Below are 23,436 nucleotides of genomic sequence, written 5' to 3'. Positions count from 1 at the left end.
ATCTCAAGAAGCAAGCTTCAAACAACAATGTATTTTATTATTCTGTTCTTGCTCACTTGTAATTAGCTTAAAATAAAAAGCTCAGGTGCGCTAGGTTTGTTTACAAAGAGATTTGTGCCCTCGAAATCGTGAGTAGGTGCCAAAGTCGGCCATTGTGGCGGCCATTTTGGGATTCTAACAAGTCTGTCCTTAAATTTCTTTTTATCTGTATTAACGAGATTTTTAGCCTTACGCTACACACTAAGAAATTCTGAAATTTACACGAAACGGAATCACCAAACAACGTAAACGTTTTCAAGACTGAATCACAAATTGGACTCAATTTTACGCGCATCATGTAAGTGCTGGTTGGTTGCGTTAGGTGTCAACAAATTTGTTTCACCAGAAACGTAGAATCAGTATCACGTTCATCAGCCACACTCTGATTCGGTGAAATAGCCGAGAGGTAAGAGATGTGGCTCACGATCAGCAGATCCGGTGTTCGAATCCCATGCATAGCATATTTTACTTTTGTATGTTTTATCTGTCAAATCGGTTCTAGCGATTGCTAGACGCTAAGAAAAAAATAGTTTTATTTTGGGGTGTCTTGAAAAACGTAAATTTACATGTTTCAACCTCTAAATTTGTGTTTTTGAAGATGCTCGTATATGTCAGGTTCAGGACACTTAAAATTACATGATATTTTCTAGGTGTGTAGTTCATCTCGGGACCCACGCTTTACTCACATATTGCGAGTTTGTCGGGAGTGGGATTCGATCCCAGGTCCTCGGCGTGATAGTCATGTGTTCTAACCATCACACCAGGTCCGCTCCACTTTAAATGTTTAGTAAACTCTAAGAGAACAAATGAATAAAAATTAAGTGTATTGCTTAAAGTAATCATTGCACAGTAGGGGTTTGTAGATAGTTCCTCGAAGAAATTCACAGAGAAGCCTCTAAACGTTTCTTACCTAGCGATATTTTTTGCGGATTTACTGAGGAAGTTATTTAGATGGGCGTGTAATTTTGCTGTCGAAAATGCTTTGACATCCATATGCACAACAGAAACATGTGCTCGATGAACAATTTGAGATTTTAATTATGAAAAGAAATCCACGTAATCCGGTGTGACTTGAACTCACGACGGATTGTGGAAAGTAGTTATCCATGTGTGACTCTCCAATCGATTCCAGCTCTACGCCTACTGGCGACGGAGATAGTCGAGTGACTCCGTAGATTGAAGGAATAGAAGCGCCCGTCTAGCGATTTGGGAGTCATGAGTTCGAGTCTCACCGGAGAACGTATAATTTCCTTTCATAATTCAAATCTCAATTTGTTCATCGAGCACATGTGCAAGTGCTAGCGCTAGTACTCTAGCGAGTATGATTAATGTTAGGTTTTCCGCGCCACGATGGCGTAGGGCGCTGTCCATAAACTACGTAGACTCATTTTCGGTCATCTAACTAAGAAGTTCTCTGTTGATGTTTTTTTTTCAATTTAAGGAAAGGAGTAAAAACCTCACTGCACTACAGTACATGCGGTACACAAAAATTGGTTGTAAGGTCGAAAGGTAAAGCTTACAGCAGCGGTGCAAGTTCGCTCTGGATTACGGATTACCAATTGTTTGTACGCTGCGCTAGGTTGTAAAAACAACTGCAAAGTTACAGCACAGGTAGATTGCTTGATATTAATGTGATAGGTGTAATGAAGCGATAGTGTAGTGTATGAACTAGGAATGAAAAGGGAACATTTACCAGTTCGCAATAGCTACCGACTTATGATAATGCATGAATACGTATATTACTTACATAATTCATACAATTTTCCCATACAATTTAACGAAAAACATAACAACGCGTTTATTTTCATCAGCGAGAGATGATCATGAAATCTATCCCCAAAACATGCGATGATTGACGTGTTACCATCATTTTTCTTCCAAAGACACGTCAGGCATGTGCCCGATAATGTTTGCTCTACACTCGAACGAAACCAAGAAACGGAGATGAGCACACAGAAACGGAAACACGGTGCAAGATCCAAACATTTCTTAGCATCATTGGTTGGATCTATAGGGGAATCAACGTATTTTGGACACAGCGTTACGCCAATATATTTTGGACACTTCCATTTGTTTTTGCCGTAAGTGTCCAAAAAATATTGGCGCGTTGCTGTGTCCAAAATATGTTGGTTCCCCTACTACCTATATACGTACACCAAATATCGCGACCGTTTCGAGCCAACAAAAGTACGCAGAAAGAGCAAAGATCACCGACGACGAGACGAAAAGCAACGCTATATGCGCCGAGATTTGTTTTATTTTTCGGGCGGCGAGTGATCTTCCCGTTCTTTTCTTTTCCCGAAATTTTCAAGTTGTTAGAGGTAGAACGAAGAAGCGCGGAAAAAGCAGCAACCTGTTTAGATCTTCGCTTCGTTTTGGAGCTCTTTAATTCAGTTTTAAGAGCTCGTAACGAGCTAACTCTGCAAATTACGTTTCGTTTTGTTTCGGGAACTCGCTAAGGCTGGACCACAGACACAGTCTCCTCATCGACTGGTTGGGACGCGACGCACGCGGTTGGCGATGATGAAGAGGGGGATAACAGTCGCACTCTTGAGATGTGGCATGTTTCGTGGAAGCAAACCAAGCCGCAAGAATCGAGCTGCAATTTTCTCATCAGCTACAATTTAGCAATCATAAGTGGACCGCTGAATTTGTTTCCAGCGCAGACGAGATTCATACGGAGGGGTAGTCGGAGAAAAATGCGCTGAGAAAACATTAAGAATTGTTGTTTCGAAAAGAGCCTCTAGTTTTTACGAAAGTGTTCCTCAGGGTCTAAGAGCTACCAAAAAATACAATCCAAATGCTAACGGCTCTAAGATTCTCAAATTGAAAATAATGCAAGTATTTTGCAGTAGCATGGAGATTGATGCTTAACAATCATTTCACACCATTTCCTCCACCTTGCAGACATGGATGGCGTGAGGAGGCACGAAGCTTTTAGAACAACAGAAGGAGGCAATTTTCTCATCAAAATCAAGAGCCATGATACCGCGCTCTTCTAGTCCAACACTGGAATGGATCGTCGCGCCGGTAGCGCTCGAGGGAGTGACTTTTCGAGAGCACCAGCAGTTTTGGCGAACTGACAATTTCGAAACGAACTTTGGGCGGTTCCAGCCTTGGGGTTTGGTCTTTGGGAGAATTTGGGAACTCAAGGTAACTTGAATAAGTGGAAATTGGTGGATAAAGGCCAGACAAGATACACAGCTTAATATTAGTCGAATAGCTCCGTAGCTTGGAGGTACAAGAGCGTCCATATCGCAGTTAGGTAGTCGTGGGTTCGATTCCTAATAGAACATACTATTGTATGCCACCTTGAAGTCATTGAATAGGTGATGCATTTGGGGCATTGCATTCGAGGCATTTCTGGAGAATTTTCCGTATGGTTAAGATCTGTTCCATTGTTGAAGTCGGTTGATGAAGGTTAATGATTTCTCATGGTGATCGCTCCCTCGTGCTTACGTCCACAATGCTACAATGCCAATGCTCATCGAAGTGCTGGTTCCACCTTTCAATCACGTCATGTCCGTCCGCCAAGAAGCTTTCGTTCTTATCCCTACGCATTTAAGTTGGTCGCACGCCGCCGTAGTGGAAATAACGGAAAGAGCTTCTATTAAATAAACGAGAGTTATTCATATGGTACTATGGCACATAGGAGCAAAATAATAAAACTAAAATGTTATTTTTTAACACATTTGCTGTTTTTTAACATATACGTATCTCAAACTACTTGCAATGTTCTCTTCCCAAATTAATATAAGAATATCTCGATAACTATTCTACCATTTCAAGATTTGAAATCAAATATTTGGTACAAATTGGGACCGGGACTCGGAAACTGTTTTTTGAAAATAGCATTTCCACTTTGAACGTGAGTTGGCGGCTAGTGAAATAGCAAAAACATGTGAAATATTTTCGAATTCGCGTGCGATCCGGCAAACATGACCCAGGCCCCCGAGAGAGGTCGCGATTTGTTCGTTCTGGCACCACGCATACCAATAATGTTTCGGTACGGGCTTCCCGGGTTTGTGCGTGCTTGATTTTTTTGTTTTGTTTTTCTGCTGGGGCGTGACCCAGAGACATTCAATGTTAACCGGTTTGGAAGGGTTGTATATTTGTCGTTTACACTAATTAGCCCTGATTTATGGCCAATTGAGCGCTGATCCTCGTCGGTCATTTCGATCTTCTGCTACAGGGCTGGGAGAGTTTGCGATGCATTGGGTTTTAATCTGCTCAGAGATGTACGGCTGAGACTGTATTATTTTCTCTTTTAAATACGAATCTTATTCATACTGGAGACAGGTTTTGGTCTGGTAGTTTTGTCCATTTCGTCACGGGGGTTTCCAAGATATTTTTGAGATATTGAGCGTGAAATTCTTTACACCAAACTGGTTTTCTGACTGTCAGCACTAGGAGCTCTTGCGTGATCACTGATCATGAAAACTATAAAATGATTTGGTTGAGGTGAAAACTGTAGTTATTTTTTTAGAGCTTCCTTCTACATATTTTTCAGGTAATTTATTGATTTGTCTATATTTAAGAAACTTTTTCAGGTAATACTTCAAGTCCAGGGAACTCTTCATGAATTCCTCCAAAGACTGCATCATGAAATCCCTCTTAACATTTTCGAGGATTCCTCCAGAATTAATTTGAAGTGTTTCTCCAATAGTATCTTCGGCAATCATCATTAGAACATGTTCAAACTTCAAGGATTATTTCAGGAAATCCTCAAAAGTTTTCTTTATATTTTTTTCCAGGGATTTCTCCCACGAGAACTTCCGTAAGGTTTCCTAGAGAAAAATCCACCAAGGATTTTATAAGAATTTCAATATTGATTCTTTTAGGAATTTCTCCAATAATTCCTTTAGAAATCTATCCAAGTATTCATTCAGGAATACGTCAGATGATACTTCCAATCAATTTATCGCAAAATTCTCCAGGGATTACTGCAGGGATTTCTCCAAGGAGTTCTTATAACTAAACTCCAACGAATTTATCTTGAACTCATCCAGGGCTTCTTTCCAAAATTACTCTAAGGGTTGCCCCAGGTGAATTTGCGGGAATTCCTTTTTAACACGACGAAAATTGCAGGCTTCTATCAACGAACCTTTCTGAATGAATAAAAAGCTGAATATAATATGTTTCGATAATCTTAACACAGTTTTTAGTTTATTTTGATGGAAGTTGAGATATTGGGGTGTGTATGGACAATCTCCTTTAATTTTAAAAACTTAAAAAAATATATTTTTTTTAATAAAAAAAAAATTATTTTCCTTTTTCTTACCGTGCGTTTGAAATATAACATGTTACAGAACTACTAAAAAAAATCAGCTGTTTCGGAGTATTGGTCACGGAGAATCAAATGTATAAAGAGAGCAACTTTGCTAAATAATGGAACATGCTTCTACACTTCAACGCAGCTTACCGAGTTGAAGTATTTATCCAAGAACTCCTTCCTTCCTTCAACGATTTGTTAAGGAATTTATATAAAGATTATCTGAAATTCCCACAAGTATTCCTTTCAGAATGGCACCTAGGACACCTTAAGTAATTTTTACAAGCATGCAGAAATTAATTCTAGAATTCTTTCAATGAACGTAATAGGGATATCTGCATGAATTCTTTCAGGAATTTATCCCAGAATCCCTTAGGAAGTACTTGCTAATAAATTATATGAGGATTCTCCGAAGACTCCGTCTTGAAAACCTCCAAAAGTTCTTTCAAGAATTTGTCTAGGGATGCCTGCAGGAATTCTTCTAAGAATTCCTTCAGAAGTTGCTCCAATGATCCTTTTAGTAAATCCTCCGAGGTATCCTTTAGTAATTTTTGCATGTATTCCTCTGGAAATTGCTCAAGGAAATACCTTCAATGGTTGCTTCATTATTTTTTTTTAATTCTTAAATTACTTAATCTAATTTACAGCTCTTTTGTCCACTAGAGCACTGCGTGAGCGTTTCGAATTTGAAGCTGTACTTACACTTTGTACAGAGCCCAAATGTATTCTATTCTATTTCTACTATATCGAACTGGTTGCCGTTGCGCTGCGTTCACTTTCTATCATATCATGGTAAAATGATGAGCACGAGGATGTTGATATGTGGCTGTTGGTTGTTCCTTTTTTCCAGTCCGATTGGGGGTCCATTATGATTTGCCGTTCGTCGATGTCCAAGTATCCGGGTCCATTTGCGCTATGGGCTCTGAAGAGGGTCAGTGTCAGCTGCTCTCAGGGGGAAAGAGCAACTGACGAAAGTGCCTGGGCTGGGATCGAACCCATGACCATCTGCTTATGAAGCAAACGTGTGACCAATTTTGCGCCACGGGCCCCGGCAGTTTGCTTCATTAATGCGTCCAAGGTTTTTTTTCAGAAACTGATTTAAGGATATCCTCAGGAATTCCTCCAAGGAGATTTTTAGGAACTCCTCCAAAAATTACTTCGGCGCATTCAATAATTATTTTCAAAACGTTATCCACTCTAAGTCGATATAAAAAATACACAAAATAGAATGGCACATGACAGATCGACTCGCGCCACTCAAAGATCAATAAGTCAGTTGACCTTCATAAGACAGATTTTTTTATATTTCCTAATATGCTTTAACGTTCCTGCCTTTATGCAATTTTTCGAGATATCTCATTACCTCAACTGCTTTTTCAAAGAAAATTTTCTAAAATAAAAACAGAGACCTATAAAATATGGAAATATGACCCCGACGATGAAACTGAGTATAACAAACGTATTAGAGGCCAGCGAGGTTGCGACAACAGCGGCATAATAGTTTGGCTTCAAAGGGTTGAAAAGGTCATTAATATTTTTTTTAAATTTCAGCAGATTGAGCGTAAGCGTCTTTGGCAGAACTATGCAGAATATAACATAGGCAGTATTCATTTTTGTGTATCGCAAAAATCTATATTTTTTATTCTGGAGTTTCTTAAGAAATTCTTCAAAAAATATCTGGAAATCCCTGGGGGAATTCCTGGGAGAATTCTTCGAATAATCCCCGAAATAATTTCTGTAGGAATTCCTTGATAAACTTTTCAACGAATTCCTGGAGAAATGCCTGGAAGAAATCTCGAAGGAATCCCTGAAGTAGATTTTGGAAGAATTTCTGGAAGATTTCATGCAGGTTTCTGGAGGAATTCTTTGAGGAATATCTGGAGAAGTTCTTGAAGGACTTTCTGGAGGAATTCTTGGAGAAAATCCTGGGGCAATGCTTGGAGAAGTCTTGTTGGCAGAAGTCTTGGAGGACTAACTGGAGAAATTCTTGGAGAAATACATAGAGGGATTCTTTGAGGAATTCTTGGCAGAAGTTTTAGAGAAATATCTGGAGAAATTATTGAAGGAATTCCTGGAGAAACTCTTGGGGGGATTCTTGTTGGATTTTTTGGCAGAATTCTTGGAAGAATTCGTGGAAGAATTTTCGAGGAATTTCTTTAAAAATCCTGGAGAAATTATTGGCAGAAATTCGTGGAGGAATATCTGGAGGGATTCTTTGAAGATTTTTTGGCGAAAGATTTGAAGAAATTCCTGAAGGAATTTTTAGGAGAAATTTTGTAGGAACTCTTGAAAGGTTTTTGGAGGAATGGTTGGAAGAACTCCTGGAAGAATTGTTGGAGGCTTTTCTGAAGCAATTTCTGGAAAATTTTATTGTAAAAATAAGTCCGAAAAATTCTCCGGAAGGATTCTTGGAGGAAACCCGAGATAAATTCTTGGAGTCATTCCTGGAGCAATCCCTCGTGAATGTCCCAGAATGAATTTTTGAGGATTTCGTAGATAAATGTATTAAGGAATTCCTGGAGGAACTTTAAAAGAATTCCCGGAGAAATTTTTGGAGTAATGCCAGGAATAATTTCTGGGGGATTTCCAAGGTATTCCTGGAGAATTACCTGGAGAGCATCTTGGACAAAATTCGTGGCAGAAGTCTTGGAGGAGTTCATGGAAAAGTTCCTGGAGGAATTCCTGTAGAAATTATTGAAAGGATTCTGAGAAGAGTGTTTGGTAGAAGTCATCGAGGAACACCTGGAGATTTTTTGGGGAATTTCTGGAGAAATTCCAATAATAATTTCTTAAAATATTGCTAAAGATGTAATTTTCGGAGGATTTTGTGGAGAAATTTCATGAGAAAATTCTGAAGAAATCCCTGGAGGTATTTTTGGAGCAATTCCAATAGGAGCTCCTGCAGCAATCCCTGGAGCTATTTTTGTAGGTATTTGTGGAGGATTTTTTGAAGGAATCCCTTGAGGACTTTACGGAGTATTTCCTGGAGTAATTTCTGGAGTAATTCCTGAAGTAATTGCAGAGGGAGGCCCCAAGGAATTTTCGGAAAAAAATCTTGGAGTACCCTAGAGCAATTTCTGGAGGAATCCTTGAGAAATTTATGGAAAACTTTCTAGAGGAATTCCTTGGAGAAATCCTGGAGGTATTTGTGGAGTGATTTCTGGAGTATTTCTTGGGGGAGTTCTTGTAGAAATTTCTGGAAGAATTCTTTGAAAAATAATTGGGTATTCTTGAAGGAATTCTCCATGATTTTTTGAAATACTTTCTAGGGGGGTTTCTTAAATTTTTCTAGGAGCAATTTATTTCAGGAAGTATTCGTGGAGGAATTTCTGAAGGAGTTCCTGGATTAGTAATTAGTGGAAAAATTCCTTGAGAAATTTCTGGAGGAATTCCTGGAGAAATCCCTGAAGAAATTTGCGGGGGCATCCCTGGAGTAATTCCAGGAGTAATTGCTGGAGGAATTTTTGAAGAATATCCTGGAGAAATTCCTGGGAGATTGCATAGAAAACTTATTGAAGGAATTCCTTGAATAATTTCTGGAGGATTTTCTGGAACAACTCAATATCTTGGAAAACCAAATCATTCTAATATTTGGATAACTCTTTTTCTATTGACAGTTTCTCCGCCCTCACATATATTAAACTTGAATCTATCTTTGTTTTGCTTCATGTCTACAACAATCCCACAATTATGTTCGACGAGCATTCGCTACAATGAACATATTCTGAAATATACAGATTTTACGATTCATACTTCAAAGTACTATGCGGATCATTTGTATGCCAGTGGACGCATACATAACAGCGCAAAGAGATTCTTGTAATATTAGGCTGATACAAATCTTATTTTCACTTTTTGTCTGCCCCCCCCCCCCACCCCTTCAAAATTTTTTGGCTGGATTTTGCATTTTGAGGGGGCAGATTAAAAAATATTTATCAAAATATTGGGTCTTGGCAAACATTATTTACCAAATCCGAGGAGTTTTTAATATTTTTCAAATTAAATACTTTATTATTTTTACCCCCCCCCCCCCTCGACCAACCAAAGAGTGGTAGGACAAAAAGTGAAATAAATATTTGTAACGGGCCTTATGAGATACAACCGAAATAATCGTGAAAGGTTCACACCGATAAAGTAACCGAACTCGTGGAATAATTTCCAAACAATATTTTTAAGAAGGTTATTTTATAAGCTTTATTCGCTGAAATTTTTGGAATGCACTTTCTTCGTTTTTCAGTAATGGCCAATTTTGATGAAAAATGTCCAAATGTGCCATATAAGCCTTTTTTTTTAATCATAACTCCAGAACGAAGCTTCGTAGAAACAAAGTTTTTTTTAAAGAAAATGAAAGCCAAAAAATATGAACTGGATAAAGTTTTCCACAAAATATTCCACCGTTGTGAAAATTCATAATGAAAAGCCGAAAAAACTATGTCCGAACTCGCGAAAAATTTTTGGAAAAAAATATTTTTGAGAAGGTAATTCCGTAAGCTTTGATTGCTGAAATTTTTGGAATGCACTTTTTTTCGTCCTTGAGTTATGGCCAATTTTGTGAAAATATTACCTTCTACCATAGGCTTACATGGTCATTTTTCACAAAATTGGTCATAACTCAGGAAAGAAAAAAAATGCATTTCAGAAATTTCAGCGATCAAAGCTTATAAAATCATCTACTCAAACATATTTTTTTGAAAATTTTACATGAATTCGGGCATAGTTTTTTCCGGCTTTCCTTTGTATTTTTTTTTCAACGGTGGAAAATTTTTAGATTACTTTATTTTTAGATTTTTTAGAGAAAATTTGCTTCCATTTTCTAAAAAAAACTTTGCTTCTACGATGCATCGTTCTTAAGTTATGATTTATCAAAGTAAGTAGTTTCTGGGGAAGACAAGAAATTTCCACCTGAGTTTTCCGGAAAAATAGGCGACCCTGAATTTTTCTCAAATTTTTTTATTCATTTATCCTTGAGCCCTGTCTGTGGAAAAAGTTTCATGAAAATCTGAGACCCTTTGGCCCAATTTGTACAATAATTAAAAAAATGCACTGGAGGTAATTCTGGAGAAATTTCTTGAAAAGTAAAAAGAATTCTTGCAACTCATTCGAGGACTTCCAGTAAGAATGTCCCTTCTGCGATAATTACAGCATCATTTTATGAAATAATAGTTTTTTTTTACTTAAACGTTTATTTTCGGCTCATGCGCCAACAAGCATGACGGAGCCGAATTCAGTTATTTTTTTTTTTGCAATTTCATGTTTTTGACTTATAAACTATGTTAGATTTGGGGAACCGTAAAACTCGCGGTTTAGTCGAGGTTAGGGGGAACAAAAATATGTGAGGAAAGGATAGGGTGATGGGGGCTCTTCGTTGACACGTGACAGCATGGAAATAATAGTGTATGAAGGGGTACCCGGCATTATTATTTATTCTCAATTTAATTTGACCATGACAGCACTGAAGATTCCTATATGCTGGAATTTCTTTATTCAGAGATTCCTCTTCGAAAAACCTTTTGGAATTCCTATAGGAATTTAAATAAAATTTCTTTAGGAATTCGTTCATGCATGTTCATGTTCTTCTTTCTTCTACGAGGTTCTTCATGGATTTCAATAGGATTATAATCAGGGATTTCTCCAGGAGTCCACTGATGGATCTCTCAAGGAGGTAATATTGAGATTATTCTTTAATTTCTTTCAGGGATGATTTCAGAAGTTCCCACAGGGATTCCTCTAGTAATTCCTTCAGGGATTCCTTTATGAGTATATTCAGGAATTTTTCTAGAAATTCGTACAGAAATTTCTTTTAAGATTCCTGCTGAATTTTATTCAATAAATCCTCTAGAGGCTTAGGATCTCCAGTTAGCCTAGTGTTTAAAGCTATGGATCGCTAATCCGGACACGGCGGGTTCGATTTCCGCTCCAGTCGGGCAAATTTTCTCGACTCCCTGGGCATAGAGTATCATTGTACTTGCCTCACAATGGTGCAATGGTAGGCAAAGATAGCCCTTCAATTAATAACTGTGGAAGTGCTCAAAGAATACTAAGTTGAAGCGAGGCAGGCCAAGTCCCAGTGTGAATGTAGAGCCACAATGAAGAAGAAGAAGAGGTTTCTACAGGAAATTTTCAAGGGGTTCCTTCAAGAACTGTTCCATGAGTTCCTCAAGGGATACCTGCAGGAGTTTCCTCATAAATTCCTCTCAAAGTTTCTTCAGGGATCCCTGTAAAAGTTCATTCAATGTATTCTCGAGTTCTTTCAATGATTATTTAGCATTTAAGTCGAGGATTTCTCAACAAATCCCTCCAGAAACCTCTCCTGGAGCTCATTCAGACATTCTTGCAGGAGTTCCTTTAGGAAGCTCTCCATGAGTTCCTCCTCCATGAATTTCTTCGGGAATTCCTTCTGGAGTTCCTTCAGACCTTTCTCTAGCTGAACCTTCTGGGATTCCTTCAAGATTTTATTCTAATTTCTCCAACAGTTCGTTTAGAGGCTCCTCCCGGAACTCATTCACAAATTTCTTCAGGTTTTTCTTAAGAGATTATTCCAGGAATTCCTCTCAGAGTTTTTAAATGAAAATCTGTAGAATTATAATCATGGATCGCTCCAGGAGTTTTTTGAAGGATCTCTCCTAAAGCTCTTTTAGATATTTTTCTAGGAGATTCTTCAGGAATTTTGGAGATTATCCTAGATATCTGATCCATCAGATATTCTAGCAATTCTTTCGGGGATTTCTCCATTTTATTTATATTCCTCCAGGAGTTTGCTCGGGTGGACAAGTGTGGTCTGTTTTGATGAAATTCGCAACACAATCAAACACTTCAAGGCATTTCTGTAATTAAATCAGAGGTGGGTTATGACTAACCTTGAGTACATCTGCTACTATCAAACTAACGTAACCTACCCTTACGATTCGTACTCGAGCCTATCGCCGATCAGATTTCTCAATCACTACCTAGAAGCAGTACCAGTCTTCGGTTACTGCTTTGACGACCGACGACGGATGATTCAAGTAATTTACTCTATACCAAAGTCAATATTCATTCTAGGCAATAGTTTTCTTTGAACCCGCCGGAATTCCAAGCAAAAGGTTTCCGTCGACAGTCCGTTGCGTGATGTATACGGTATTTACCGATCCCATCTATCCGGAGAACTGTGCTGAGCTGCTGCGATGATGGGACCACCTCACCCCCACAAGTGTTCATTATTAGATACGTACTCGGTAGTTACTGCAAACCATAAACCATAAACCGATTTTGTGCGATTTTCTTCTTCGCAAATCGTAATCAACACCCGCTCATACATTACCTACCCAACCCAGCCACCTACCTACTGGCTATTCGAGTTGCAATGCGACTTCAAATTTCAAATAATCAAGCGCACGATCCTCCAGCAGCACCAGATGTGAACCCCCAACCCGATGGAGGTAGCAGTAGGGTGGCCCAATAATTGGTTTAATCGGGATTTATTTTTAAATTCGATATGGTTCTCCGAAAATTTTAGCAAAAGTGATGCTCGGGAAGTGCTTCCACCATGAGTTCGTATTGGTTCTTTGAAAAATGCTATAATTGTTTTCAAAGTGGATTGCCTTGAGGCAGAAATTACAGATTTGTCTGTAATATACTGCACGACCTAGTGCACGACTTTTCCAGATAATATTTACAAAGTCATCTATTTGTTTGTCCTGGGCTGCAAATCTCGTTAATAAAGATAATAATAATAATAATCTTTTTATTTTTACGAAAATCGAACTGGCAGCCCTGCCTTGAGAAATACCCTATTATCTTCGGATAAACAGAACCTTACAAATGCGTGTATGATCATCCTAGATTTTGTTTCTAAATCGTTGTTTTTCGTCTAATACCAATTTTCTTGTACATGTTTGGTCCACCCTAGCTAACAATTCGCAAACAGATTGCAAATAACTTCATAGAAAGTAAAACTCAAACAAACCGGCACGCGCACGCCCGCTTTCGTGCGAATTTGGTTGCTGGCCGACTAACCCACACTCTTCTTCTGCGCTAATGATGGAATATTTTTTTTTTGTTTCTCATCTCTCACTCGGCAGCTGCCCTGGAAATCATCGGCCTGCATCCATCGGAGACCCCGGAGAACTCGCAGCGCAATCTGGTGTTTGTGGGCGTCATGACTGCCAAAGATTTCCTCCAGAGCCGGGCCCGGGCGGTGTACGACACCTGGGGTAAGACCATTCCGGGCCGGATCGCGTTCTTCAGCTCGGAGGAATCCGTTGCGGATGGTGAGACTTCAGGAAACTTGTTCAAAGATCGTCAATCTACAGTGTTCCGTGTTGCTTACAGATCTCCCGCTGGTGGCCCTCAAAGGCGTAGACGACCGATACCCCCCGCAGAAAAAAAGCTTCATGATGTTGCACTACATGTACGAGCACTACATCGACAAGTTCGAGTGGTTTGCCCGGGCCGACGACGACGTGTTCATCCGGACGGACAAGCTGGAAAAGTTCCTACGCTCGGTGGACAGCGCCAAGCCGCAGTTCATTGGGCAGGCCGGCCGCGGCAACAGCGAGGAGTTCGGCCTACTGTCGCTGGAGTTCGACGAGAACTTCTGCATGGGCGGACCCGGAGTGATCATGAGCCGCGAAACGTTGCGACGAGGTAGGGTTACTAGGGGTTGATATGTGGAAGTCAGGTGGTTTCAATTGAGATTCGTTTTAGTGGCTCCTCACATTCCAACCTGCCTCAAGAACCTCTACAGTACCCACGAGGACGTGGAGGTCGGCCGCTGTGTTCAGAAGTTTGCGGGTATACCGTGTACCTGGAACTATGAGGTAAGTTTTGCACCCAAACCAAATGAGGTTTCAAAATGAAAGGGGGTTTAAGGGGGGTGGAAGGTGTTCCAGGGAATTCCAGAGATTCAGAGAGTTTCACAGGATTCAAGGACGGAGGGTTCAAAGGGAGGGAGTTAAGGGTTTAGAAAAGGGGTAATCCGCAAAAGTGAAACAATGGTTTACGAGGGGAGAGCAGGGTAAGTTAATAAGGTTGTTGATTTAGATTTCAAGGGTCTCAGAGAGTTCCTGGATTTCGAAGGAGGTTTCAGGGGGTTTGGGCAAGATATGGGTGAGTTTTAGAGGACTGTCTTGAGGATTCCGGAGAAATTTTCGGCGACTTTCGTGGGTTTTTAAGGACTTTAAGAGGAGTTATAGAATGTTTCAGGGGGCTTCAGGAGAATTCAGGTAGTTTTCGGTAGTTTTGGAAGAACTCCAGGGGCTTTCAGAGAGATTTCAGGAGGGGTTTTGGGAGCGTTATCAGGAGACTCCAGGTGGTTTCAAGGGAATTCATTGAACTTTCATGCGAGCTTCCGGGCGATTGCAGGGGTGTTTTTATGGATTTCGAGAAGTATTTCAGAGGGATTTCATGAATGTAAAAGAGGATTTCGAGGTGTGTCCAGATTGGTTTCAGGAGGCTTTAGGCAGGCTTCAGAGAGGGTTTACGGTAAGTTTCTGTGGGATCTCAGGGTAGTTTTGTGGGAATTCCAGGGGATTTCAGAGGGGTTTCATTGGACATCAGAGGCGTTTCAAGAGGTTTTATGGGGATTTAGGATGGTCTCATGAGGGTTTCAGTGTAGGGTTTCAGTGAGTTTCAGGTGGGTTTAACCCCTAAAATGGCAGGACGGATCTCAAAGGTTTTTCAAGCTGAAATTTTGTATACATCAAGGGGAGTGGTTTTACTGTAAGTTGTATTGATGGACATCCCCTTGCACCCTCCCACCTTTTGGTGGGGTATTGAAGTAGGTGGTTTTTTTTTCGTATTTTTTGGAAATGTTCCATGAAAATGTTTACATTCATGATTTTCGCCATTGAAAAAAAAGGTTACGGAGATCCTTGACGTCAGATTTACTTTGATGATCACGTCCAATAAAACTAGATCACCCCAAGGCCTCCAATACGTTATGAAATTTAAGTCATATGCTCTATAAGCACGTGAACGTAATCAATACAATTATTTCATGGGACAATTATGCATAATACTTTCAGAGTCGCAACACATAAACGGACAGCTGTTATCGGTTTGTTTGGATGTTCTAGGATATCTAAACTATCCTGGAGTAAAGACTTACAAGGTCAACAGGATCTACCGCTGCACCAATTCAATATAACTTTGCGGCTTTTGACCGTTATGTTTCGAGTTGCTTTGTAATTGAAGGAGATGTACTTGTTACGGTTTCGGGACATTTCAAGGTATTGCAAAATGCCCTGAAGTTCAGGACTTTCAAGGTCTACAAATTCTACCGTAATCACCATGCAATCTACGTTAGCGGTTATCGGTCATTGTTACCCATGGTACTCCTAAATGTTACGAGACAAGCTTTCTGAGGTTGTACAACATTGTAAGGTATGCAAAATGTCCTGAAGTTCAGGACATTCAAGGTCTGCAAAATCTACCGTAATCGCCATTGAATCTACGTTAGCGGTTATCGGTCACTGTTATCCGTGGTACTCTGAAATGTTACGACGACTTTTTAGGTAGTGACATTGTAAGGTATTCGAAATGTACTGCAGTTCAGGACCTTCAAGGTCTACAGAATCTATCACACTCACCATGCAATCTACGCTCACGGTTTACTGTCATTGTTACCCATGGTACTCCTAAGTGTTACGAGACAAGCTTTCTGAGGTTGTACACCATTGTAATGCAAAATGTTCTGGAGTTCAGGATTTTCTAGATCTAAAGAATCTATAGCACTCACCATGTTAGCGGTAATCGGTCATTGTTACCCATGGTACTCCTAAATGTTACGAGACCAGCTTTCTGAGGTTGTACAACATTGTAAGGTATGCAAAGTTCAGGATTTTCAAGGTCTACAGAATCTACCGTTATCGCCATTGAGTCTACTTTAGCGGTTATCGATCATTGTTGTTCGTGGTATTCCAAAATGTTACGTGAAAATCGTTCTGAGGTTGTACGACATTGTAAGGTATGGAAAATGTCCTGGAGCTCAGGACTTTCAACTACGAAATTTACCATAATCTACGCTTACGGTTTACGGTCATTGTTCTGCATGGTACTCACAATGCTACGAGAAAATCTTTGTGATGGTGTATGACATTGTATGATATGCAAAATGTTCTGAAGTTCAGGACTTTCAAGCTCTACAGAATCTACCTCAATTGCCATTCAATCTACGTTTACAGATATTGTCCTCTCCACCATGGATGCTCCCCGACCCAACGAGAAAGCCGTTTTTTCTGTAGTCAGATATTGTAAAGTTTGCTAAATGTACTGAAGTTTAGGACTTTAAGTCCTACAAAATCTACCATAATCACCATTTAATCTAGGCTTTCGAATTGCGGTCATTGTTGTCCAGGGTACTTTGCAATTCTACGAAAAAAAAAATCTTTTTGAGGTTGTAAGACATTGTAAGGTATGCAAAATGTGCTGGTGCTCTGGACTTTCAAGTTCTACAGTATCTATCTCAATCGCCATTCCATTTACGCTAAAGTAAAGGTTTCAGGTGGGTTCAGGAAAGGTTCCAGAAGTTTTGACGGAGAGTCACAACGCAATGGTATTCAAGGGTGTTTCGAGGAGCTCCAGTGAAGTTTCTGGGGGATTTCTAGAGAATTCCATGGAGCTTTGGGGATACTTCAGGGGATCTCATGGGTGTATCAGCAGGGTTATAGAGGAGAATTTGATAAAGACGTCACAGAGGGTTTTCAGTGAGTTTCGGAGGGTTACGGTGGGGATTTGAAAATGTTCCTGTTGCGGAAGGATTTCAAGATGGTTAAAAGGGATTTGAGGTTTTGAGGAGCTTTTGGAGAAGCTCCAGCACGTTTCAGGGGTTTTCAGGAGGATTTCAGAACGGCTTAAGGGTCTGCTAAGAAAGTTTCAAATACATAGTTGTAAAGTGTTTAAATAGTTAGGCGAATTTCCATGAACGTTCTTGGAAGGTTTGAGATGGGTTTCAGAAAGGGTTAGGTAAGTTCCAAGGCACTTTCAGGAATTATATAGTGAGACTTCGGTGGGGTTTTCAAGGCATGTCAGAAGGACTTGAAGAAATTTTAAGGAGCTTGAGGAATACTTCTGGAAAGATTCAAGGTCGTTTCCGGAAGGATACGTGGGCTTGACAGAAAATTTCTGGTAGTTTCAGAGGATTAAAAAGAGATTTCATGAGGATTTCAGAAGTTTAAGAAAGTCTTTAGAAGGGTTTAAGGAGATTGACCTCGGTATGTCAAGGTGTTTCAAGGGGGTTTAGTGAAATGTCCTGGGGGGTTCAGGGAGTTTAGGCGAGTTGAGTGCTTTCCCGAAGATTTCTGAGGAGCTTCAAGTGATTTTAAAGAGGCTTCAAGAGGTTTCAGGGAGCTTTACGGGAGTTTCAGAAGGTTTCAGTGGACTGTAAGAGGATTCTGTTTGTTTAAGGGGCTTTTGAGGAGCTCCAGGAAACCCCAGGGAGGTTTCAAAAAAGCTTCAGAATGGTTTCAGAAGGGTATCAGAATGGGTTCAGGAGGGTTTCAAGTGAATTCGGTGCTGTTTTGTGGGATTTTAGGAGGTTTCCAGAGGGTTTGAGAGATGCTCCAACACTGCTTTGGCATTAGGATAATTTTTTTACCCAAAATCGTACACGACGTCAGCGAGCTGTTCCCAACGTGATGCAAAAGGAAGATTAAGGAGATATCAAGATTGTTTTAGAGAAGTTTCAGATGAGTCTCAGGAAGAGTATCAGGAGGCATAGGAAGACATCGAGGAGGGTTCCCGAAAGGTTTCAGGGTGGTTTGCGGAAGATTTAAGGGGTTTAAAAAGGATTCATGAGGCTTTAGTAAGACTTCAAGAAGTCTTGGAGGAGAAGGTGCCTCTGGAGTTAACCTACTGGTAAGACTTCAGGAAGGTTTTCAGGGCCATTTCAGGAAAGATTGAACGAGGCTTCAGTGAGTTTAAGGGGGTATCAGAGGTTTGTGTTGGAGAGATTTTGATGAGGCTTCAAGGGATTTGAGAGGTATTTAGGTTTTTTGGGAGTATTTAGGGGAGTTTCAGAAGTTTCAGAAAGGTTACGAAGGAAATTTCAGGAAGGTCGAAAGGGTTCAGAGGAGTTTCCGTTAAACTTCAGCTTGTTTACACGCGGTTTTAAGGCTAATTTATCCTGGGTGTATCAGAACGGTTGCAGAAGGTTTCACGAAGAATTCAGGAAGAGAGGCTTCAACAAGAAGCTTCAGGGAGATTGGAGATTTTCCGAAAGGATTTAAATAGTGGCCCAGGGATATCAGAAGGTTATTCGGAGAATTTTTCAACAGGGTTTCACGAGGTGTTCAAAAGGGGTTTAATGGGGCTCTAATAGGGTTAAGTGAAGCTTCATGATCGTTTCAGGCTATTTCTGATGGATTTTTTAGGAATTTTGGATAAGTTCCAAGAGGTTTTAGAGGTGTTCCAAGGGGTTTATGGGTATTTCAAAGGAATTTCAGAAATTAACTGGAACCTTCAGAATTGTTTCAGGCACCCTTTCAAAGATGTTCTAGAGAGTTTTACTACTTTCAGTTTGGAGCCCCCATGGTGGTGCCAAGGGCCGAACCTTATGAGTTTTAGCAGAGTTTTACTTAGAATAGATTTCAAGGGAGTTCAGTGACATTTAATGGGGAAGGGGGGGGGGGGGGGGGTTGGTTGCGGAGTATTTCAATGGAGATCCAAGGAATTCAACGGGTGCTTCAGGTGGTTTTCAACTGGAGGATTACAAAAAAAACTTCCAGATTGAATTCAGGAAGGTTTCACGCGTGGTTTCAGAGGGGTTCTTCCTAGTGGTGCTTCAGGGAAGTTTGATGAAATTCTAATGAGGATTCAGAAGGCTTAAGGAACTCTTCTATTCAGGGGAAATTCCGGGATATTCTTGGAGGAATTCGGAAGCTTTTCAAGAGGGCTACCCGGACATTTCAGGGTGTTTCACGGAAGTTCAGTGGAGTTTCAAAGTAATAAACGAAGGATTTCAGAGGGGTTAGATAGTGGTTGAGAGGGGCTGGAATTGGATTGAAAAAGGGTTTTTTTACGAGGTTTGAGAGTGGTTTAAGGGAGGTGTGGTCAGCTTCAGCATAGTTTTAGTATGATTTCCGTGAGACCCTGGGATTTAAGAGATTTCCTTGGGGTTATTGACCTCTGAAAATTTTCAGGTGAGTTGTGGTAGGGTTTGAGGGAGTTGAAAACGGTTTTAAAAAGTTTTCAGTAAGGTTCAATAAGGGTTACAGAAGAATTACAGAAAGTTTTAAGGAGAGTCAAAAGTGGAAGTTTCGGTGGAGTTTGGGGCATCTCAGTTGTGAAATCTGGGGAGTTTTAGAGAGTTTTCGGGGATTTCTGAAGGATTTTGGAGAGATTTCAAAGAGCTCTTCCATGGACTTTCAGACGGACTTTAGGATAATTTCCTGGGTGTATCAAAAGAAATTCGGGAAGTATTAGAAAAGGTGTCACATGGTATATCAGAGACATTTCGGTATGGCTAAGTTTGGGTAACTGTTTCAAGGAGGTTCTCAGTTGATTTCAAAGAAGTTTTAAGCGAGTTTCAGGTGCGTTACAAGCGGGGTTCCAGAGGGGTCTCAGTGTTTGTTCAGGGAGGTTTCAGAGAACTTCAAGATGGCTTGAAGAAGTTTTAGGAGAGCTTCAGGAAGATATCCGAGGAATTCCAGAGGGATGCATAAAGGCATTCAAGGGGTTTCATAGGGATTTCAAAAACTGTAAAGGGGGGGGCTCCAGTGCAGCTTTAGAAGGTTTCTGGAGTTTGAAGGGAAGTTTCCGGAGGACCAAGGTGCCTTCTATTTGGTTCGAGAAGTATTTCAGAGGGTTTTCAACAGATTCACGTAAGGTTTGAAGAGTGACCTTCAGATGGGTTTCAGGAAGTTTTAAGAGGATTGCAGGTGAGTTTTGGGGAGTTTTAGATGGATTCAGAGAGGATCCTTGCATGTTTTATTGGTTCTTCAAGGGGATTTCCAAGTAAATTTCAGTGAGGGTTTCAGGAGGGCTCCAAAACAGTTTCGATAGGGGCTTTAAGCTTTAGGGAGGTTTCACGCAGTGCGATTTTTGAAAGGGGTCTCAGTGGTATTTACATCAGGAGAGTTTCAAGGAAATTTGCTGGGGATTTCAGAGCAGTTCATGAAAAGGTTTCAAGAGTGGACTCCAGGTGGGTTCTGTAGAGTTTTAAGAGTATTTCACGGAGGTTTCAAGAGGAGTTTCTAGATATTAGGATTCAGAGAACCCCGAGGTGGTCTCGGGGAGGGTTTTAAGGGGATTCTGTGAAGTTTAAGGGAATATTGAGTGGGTTTTTGAGGAGTACCAGGGTAAATTGAAACGAGTAAATTGGAAACTAGTAGACTAGTGACTTGAGTCTACTAGTTCACTATAGTTACACCGGTAGCTTTGGTGTTCAAAGGAATTCTAAGAGACCCCTAAAGAGTTATTGAGCTTATTACATGGTAAAACATAGCTGCGTGAGGTTGTGATTCATTTAAATGATGTTATTTTAATGGATGTATTCAAACAAATGGATTTATGTACTCAGAAATACGATACTCGCTCATTCACCGATTCCCCTGCCCCACCAGATGCAATCCATTCTGCACCACAACAGCAGCGGAAGTCGAGCCTTCTCCGGCAACCTCAAAAACAAGGAAGTCCACAGTGCCATTACGCTGCATCCGGTCAAGAAGCCCGCTTTCATGTACCGACTGCACGCCTACACCCTGGGGCTTAAGGCCCAGGAACTCCGTCAGCAGTCCCTGATGCTCCACAGGGACATTGCCCAGATGACGGCCCTGCTGCAGATCCCTCGAATCAACAAAAACCTCGCACCAGGCGTTCCGATCTTCCCGTCGGACGAAACCAGCGCCGACTACCTGGGGGATCATTCCATCTTAGGTGAGTAACGACATCCCATACCTTCCTCTCGCCGAGACATTCCACCCTCGCAACATTGACTATTCTACTTCAAGGTTCGACGCCAGATCTCAACCGGCACCGGCCGTCACACCTGGACGAGATCATCGAGTGGGATTTCATTGCCAAGAGCCTGTACTCGGGGATGCATCCGAATCCGAAGCGCAAGATTGAATCGTCACTCACGGAGGGACTGAACGATGTCGTTCGAGAGGTAAGCAAACAGTCGCGGCAATTGATTGCTTGTTAAACACACTTTACTCAGTGAACCGGTTACGGCTTCCGGCTCAAGCTCACAAGTAGGCACTTAACAAGCTAATTATGATTCCTCTGTTTCATAATTGCATGCGCGCGCACAGATCATGGAGCACATCAACAACTTCTCGCGCCAACGGGGACGAGTAATCGAGTTCCGAGAGCTGCTGTACGGCTATATGCGCGTCAACAGTCTCTACGGGCAGGACCTGATCTTGGATTTACTGTTGGTGTATAAGAAGTACCGCGGGAAGAAAATGACCGTTCCGGTGCGAAGACATCTCTACATTCAACGATCGTTCACGGACATACGAGTGCGGGAGATCACCCGGGACGTCGTTCCGGCTCTTGCGGTGACCCTGGACAGTCGGCTACCCGTTGGAAGTACCCGACCGTTCGACAACAGCACTGGATTAGGTAACATTTTGTTCAAAGTTTGTTGTATAACGATACTAATTTTTCTTTCCCGTAGATCGCATGCGATCGTTCCTCAACAGCGGATGGGAACGCCTCTCGGACTCGTTCGCCATCAGCAATCCTCCGATGATCGAGATGCCAAAGGATCGCATCGTTTTCATCATTCCGCTCGCTGGTCGACCGGAAACCTTCATGCGGTTCCTCCGCAACTTCGAGCAGGTTGCCCTCAAGCAAGATCTCCGTACGGATCTGCTCGTTTCCCTGTACGTCGATCCGTCCGACTCATCCCTCCTGACCAACCTCCTCGATCAACTCCGCTCCCGGTATCCACAAAACCGCATCAACTACCTACAACTGCAGGGAAACTTTTCCCGCGGAGTAGCCCTCGACCGTGCCATCAAGAGTCCGTTCTGCAAGCAGGACGACATCTTGTTCTTTATCGATGTCGATATGATCTTCACTCAGCGGACGCTCGATCGGATACGAGCCAACGTTATCCGCAACCGCCAGGTCTACCTTCCTATCGTATTCAGCGAGTACGATCCACACCCGGAGTCACTCGGCCGACTCTACCAAGAGCAAGGCCTGAAACCCATAACCACGGAACACCTGTTCCTCTCAGTCAACGATCAAAACTTCTCATCCAATTACCCCATAACCAACGCCAACGGATACTTCCGGCAGTTCGGCTACGGCCTGGCCGGCATCTACAAGTCCGACATCCTCCGGCCCGACCTCGACGGTTTTAACACCGACATCACCGGGTGGGGCCTGGAGGACGTAAAATTCCTCGAAACCATAATCGCTGCCAATCTAAAAGGCTCCCAACGGTTGCTGGACGTGGCCGACGGTCGCGTGGATCCGTTCCAGGATCCGCACAAACCGCTGCAGCAGGAGCTGGTGGTATTCCGTGCGCCGGACCCGTCGCTGGTGCACATCTTCCATCCCATCAATTGTGATAGAAACCTCGAAGAGGCACAGTACAAGATGTGCCTCGGAACGAAAGCCAATACTCTCGGGAGCTTCCGGACGCTGGAGGAGCGCTTCGTCCACGATCGGGAGCTGCTGCTGTTCGGGCGGAGGGCCCGGGGGAGCCGATAGCGATAGCTTGATGGGGGGGGGGGGGGATCGGTGGGTTTTTAGCCAATAAGCCTAGATAGATGTGGGAATATCTACGTGTAAGATAGTAGCAATTAATAAATTTTAAAGTAATTTTAAATGGGTCGTTGTTTTGAATAATATTGAGAATTCCAACGTTTCGTAACTTTTTTGCGGTTTATCATCATATCAATTATCCTAGCTTGCTGACTGACATAACTTCTGGTTGTCACCAAATTGTATACAATAATTGCTGGGGGTTGCGCCCGATAAGAGTTCAAAGTTAAACATAAAACAATCCATAAAAAAGACTCCTATGCTGGCTTTATCAACGCCAGACGGAATCTCTATGGAGGTTTCAGCTGGAGATTCCAGACGGAATCTTTCTGAAGATTCCAGACGGATTCTCTCCGGAGATTTCGGACAGAATCTCTCCGAAGATTCCAGACGGAATCTCTCCAGGGATTCCGGACGGGATCTCTCCG

At 41.6% G+C, this 23,436-nt stretch overlaps 1 protein-coding gene across 2 annotated transcripts in view; it reads left to right on the top strand.

Annotated features, from left to right (window-relative positions):
• The window catches only part of LOC109413155 (chondroitin sulfate synthase 1-like), a 74,511-nt gene extending 51,542 nt beyond the window's left edge, over positions 1 to 22,969 (top strand). The window contains exons 3-9 of one of the 2 annotated variants that reach the window (XM_062844400.1): positions 13,372 to 13,560; positions 13,622 to 13,936; positions 13,997 to 14,109; positions 20,851 to 21,163; positions 21,250 to 21,395; positions 21,541 to 21,853; positions 21,909 to 22,969. In XM_062844400.1, the coding sequence (XP_062700384.1) occupies positions 13,372 to 13,560; positions 13,622 to 13,936; positions 13,997 to 14,109; positions 20,851 to 21,163; positions 21,250 to 21,395; positions 21,541 to 21,853; positions 21,909 to 22,954 (2,435 nt within the window). In that variant the 3' untranslated portion in view covers positions 22,955 to 22,969. Of the gene's footprint in view, positions 1 to 13,371; positions 13,561 to 13,621; positions 13,937 to 13,996; positions 14,110 to 20,850; positions 21,164 to 21,237; positions 21,396 to 21,540; positions 21,854 to 21,908 lie in introns of both variants that reach the window. The other variant, XM_062844399.1, reaches the window with a different exon arrangement.
• The last annotated feature ends 467 nt before the right edge of the window (positions 22,970 to 23,436 follow it).

Source organism: Aedes albopictus, chromosome 1 (genome assembly GCF_035046485.1).
Source record: "Aedes albopictus strain Foshan chromosome 1, AalbF5, whole genome shotgun sequence".
Taxonomy (NCBI): domain Eukaryota; kingdom Metazoa; phylum Arthropoda; class Insecta; order Diptera; family Culicidae; genus Aedes; species Aedes albopictus.
The sequence above is the reverse complement of the archived record's forward strand: the minus strand, read 5'-3'. Positions and strand labels throughout refer to the sequence as shown.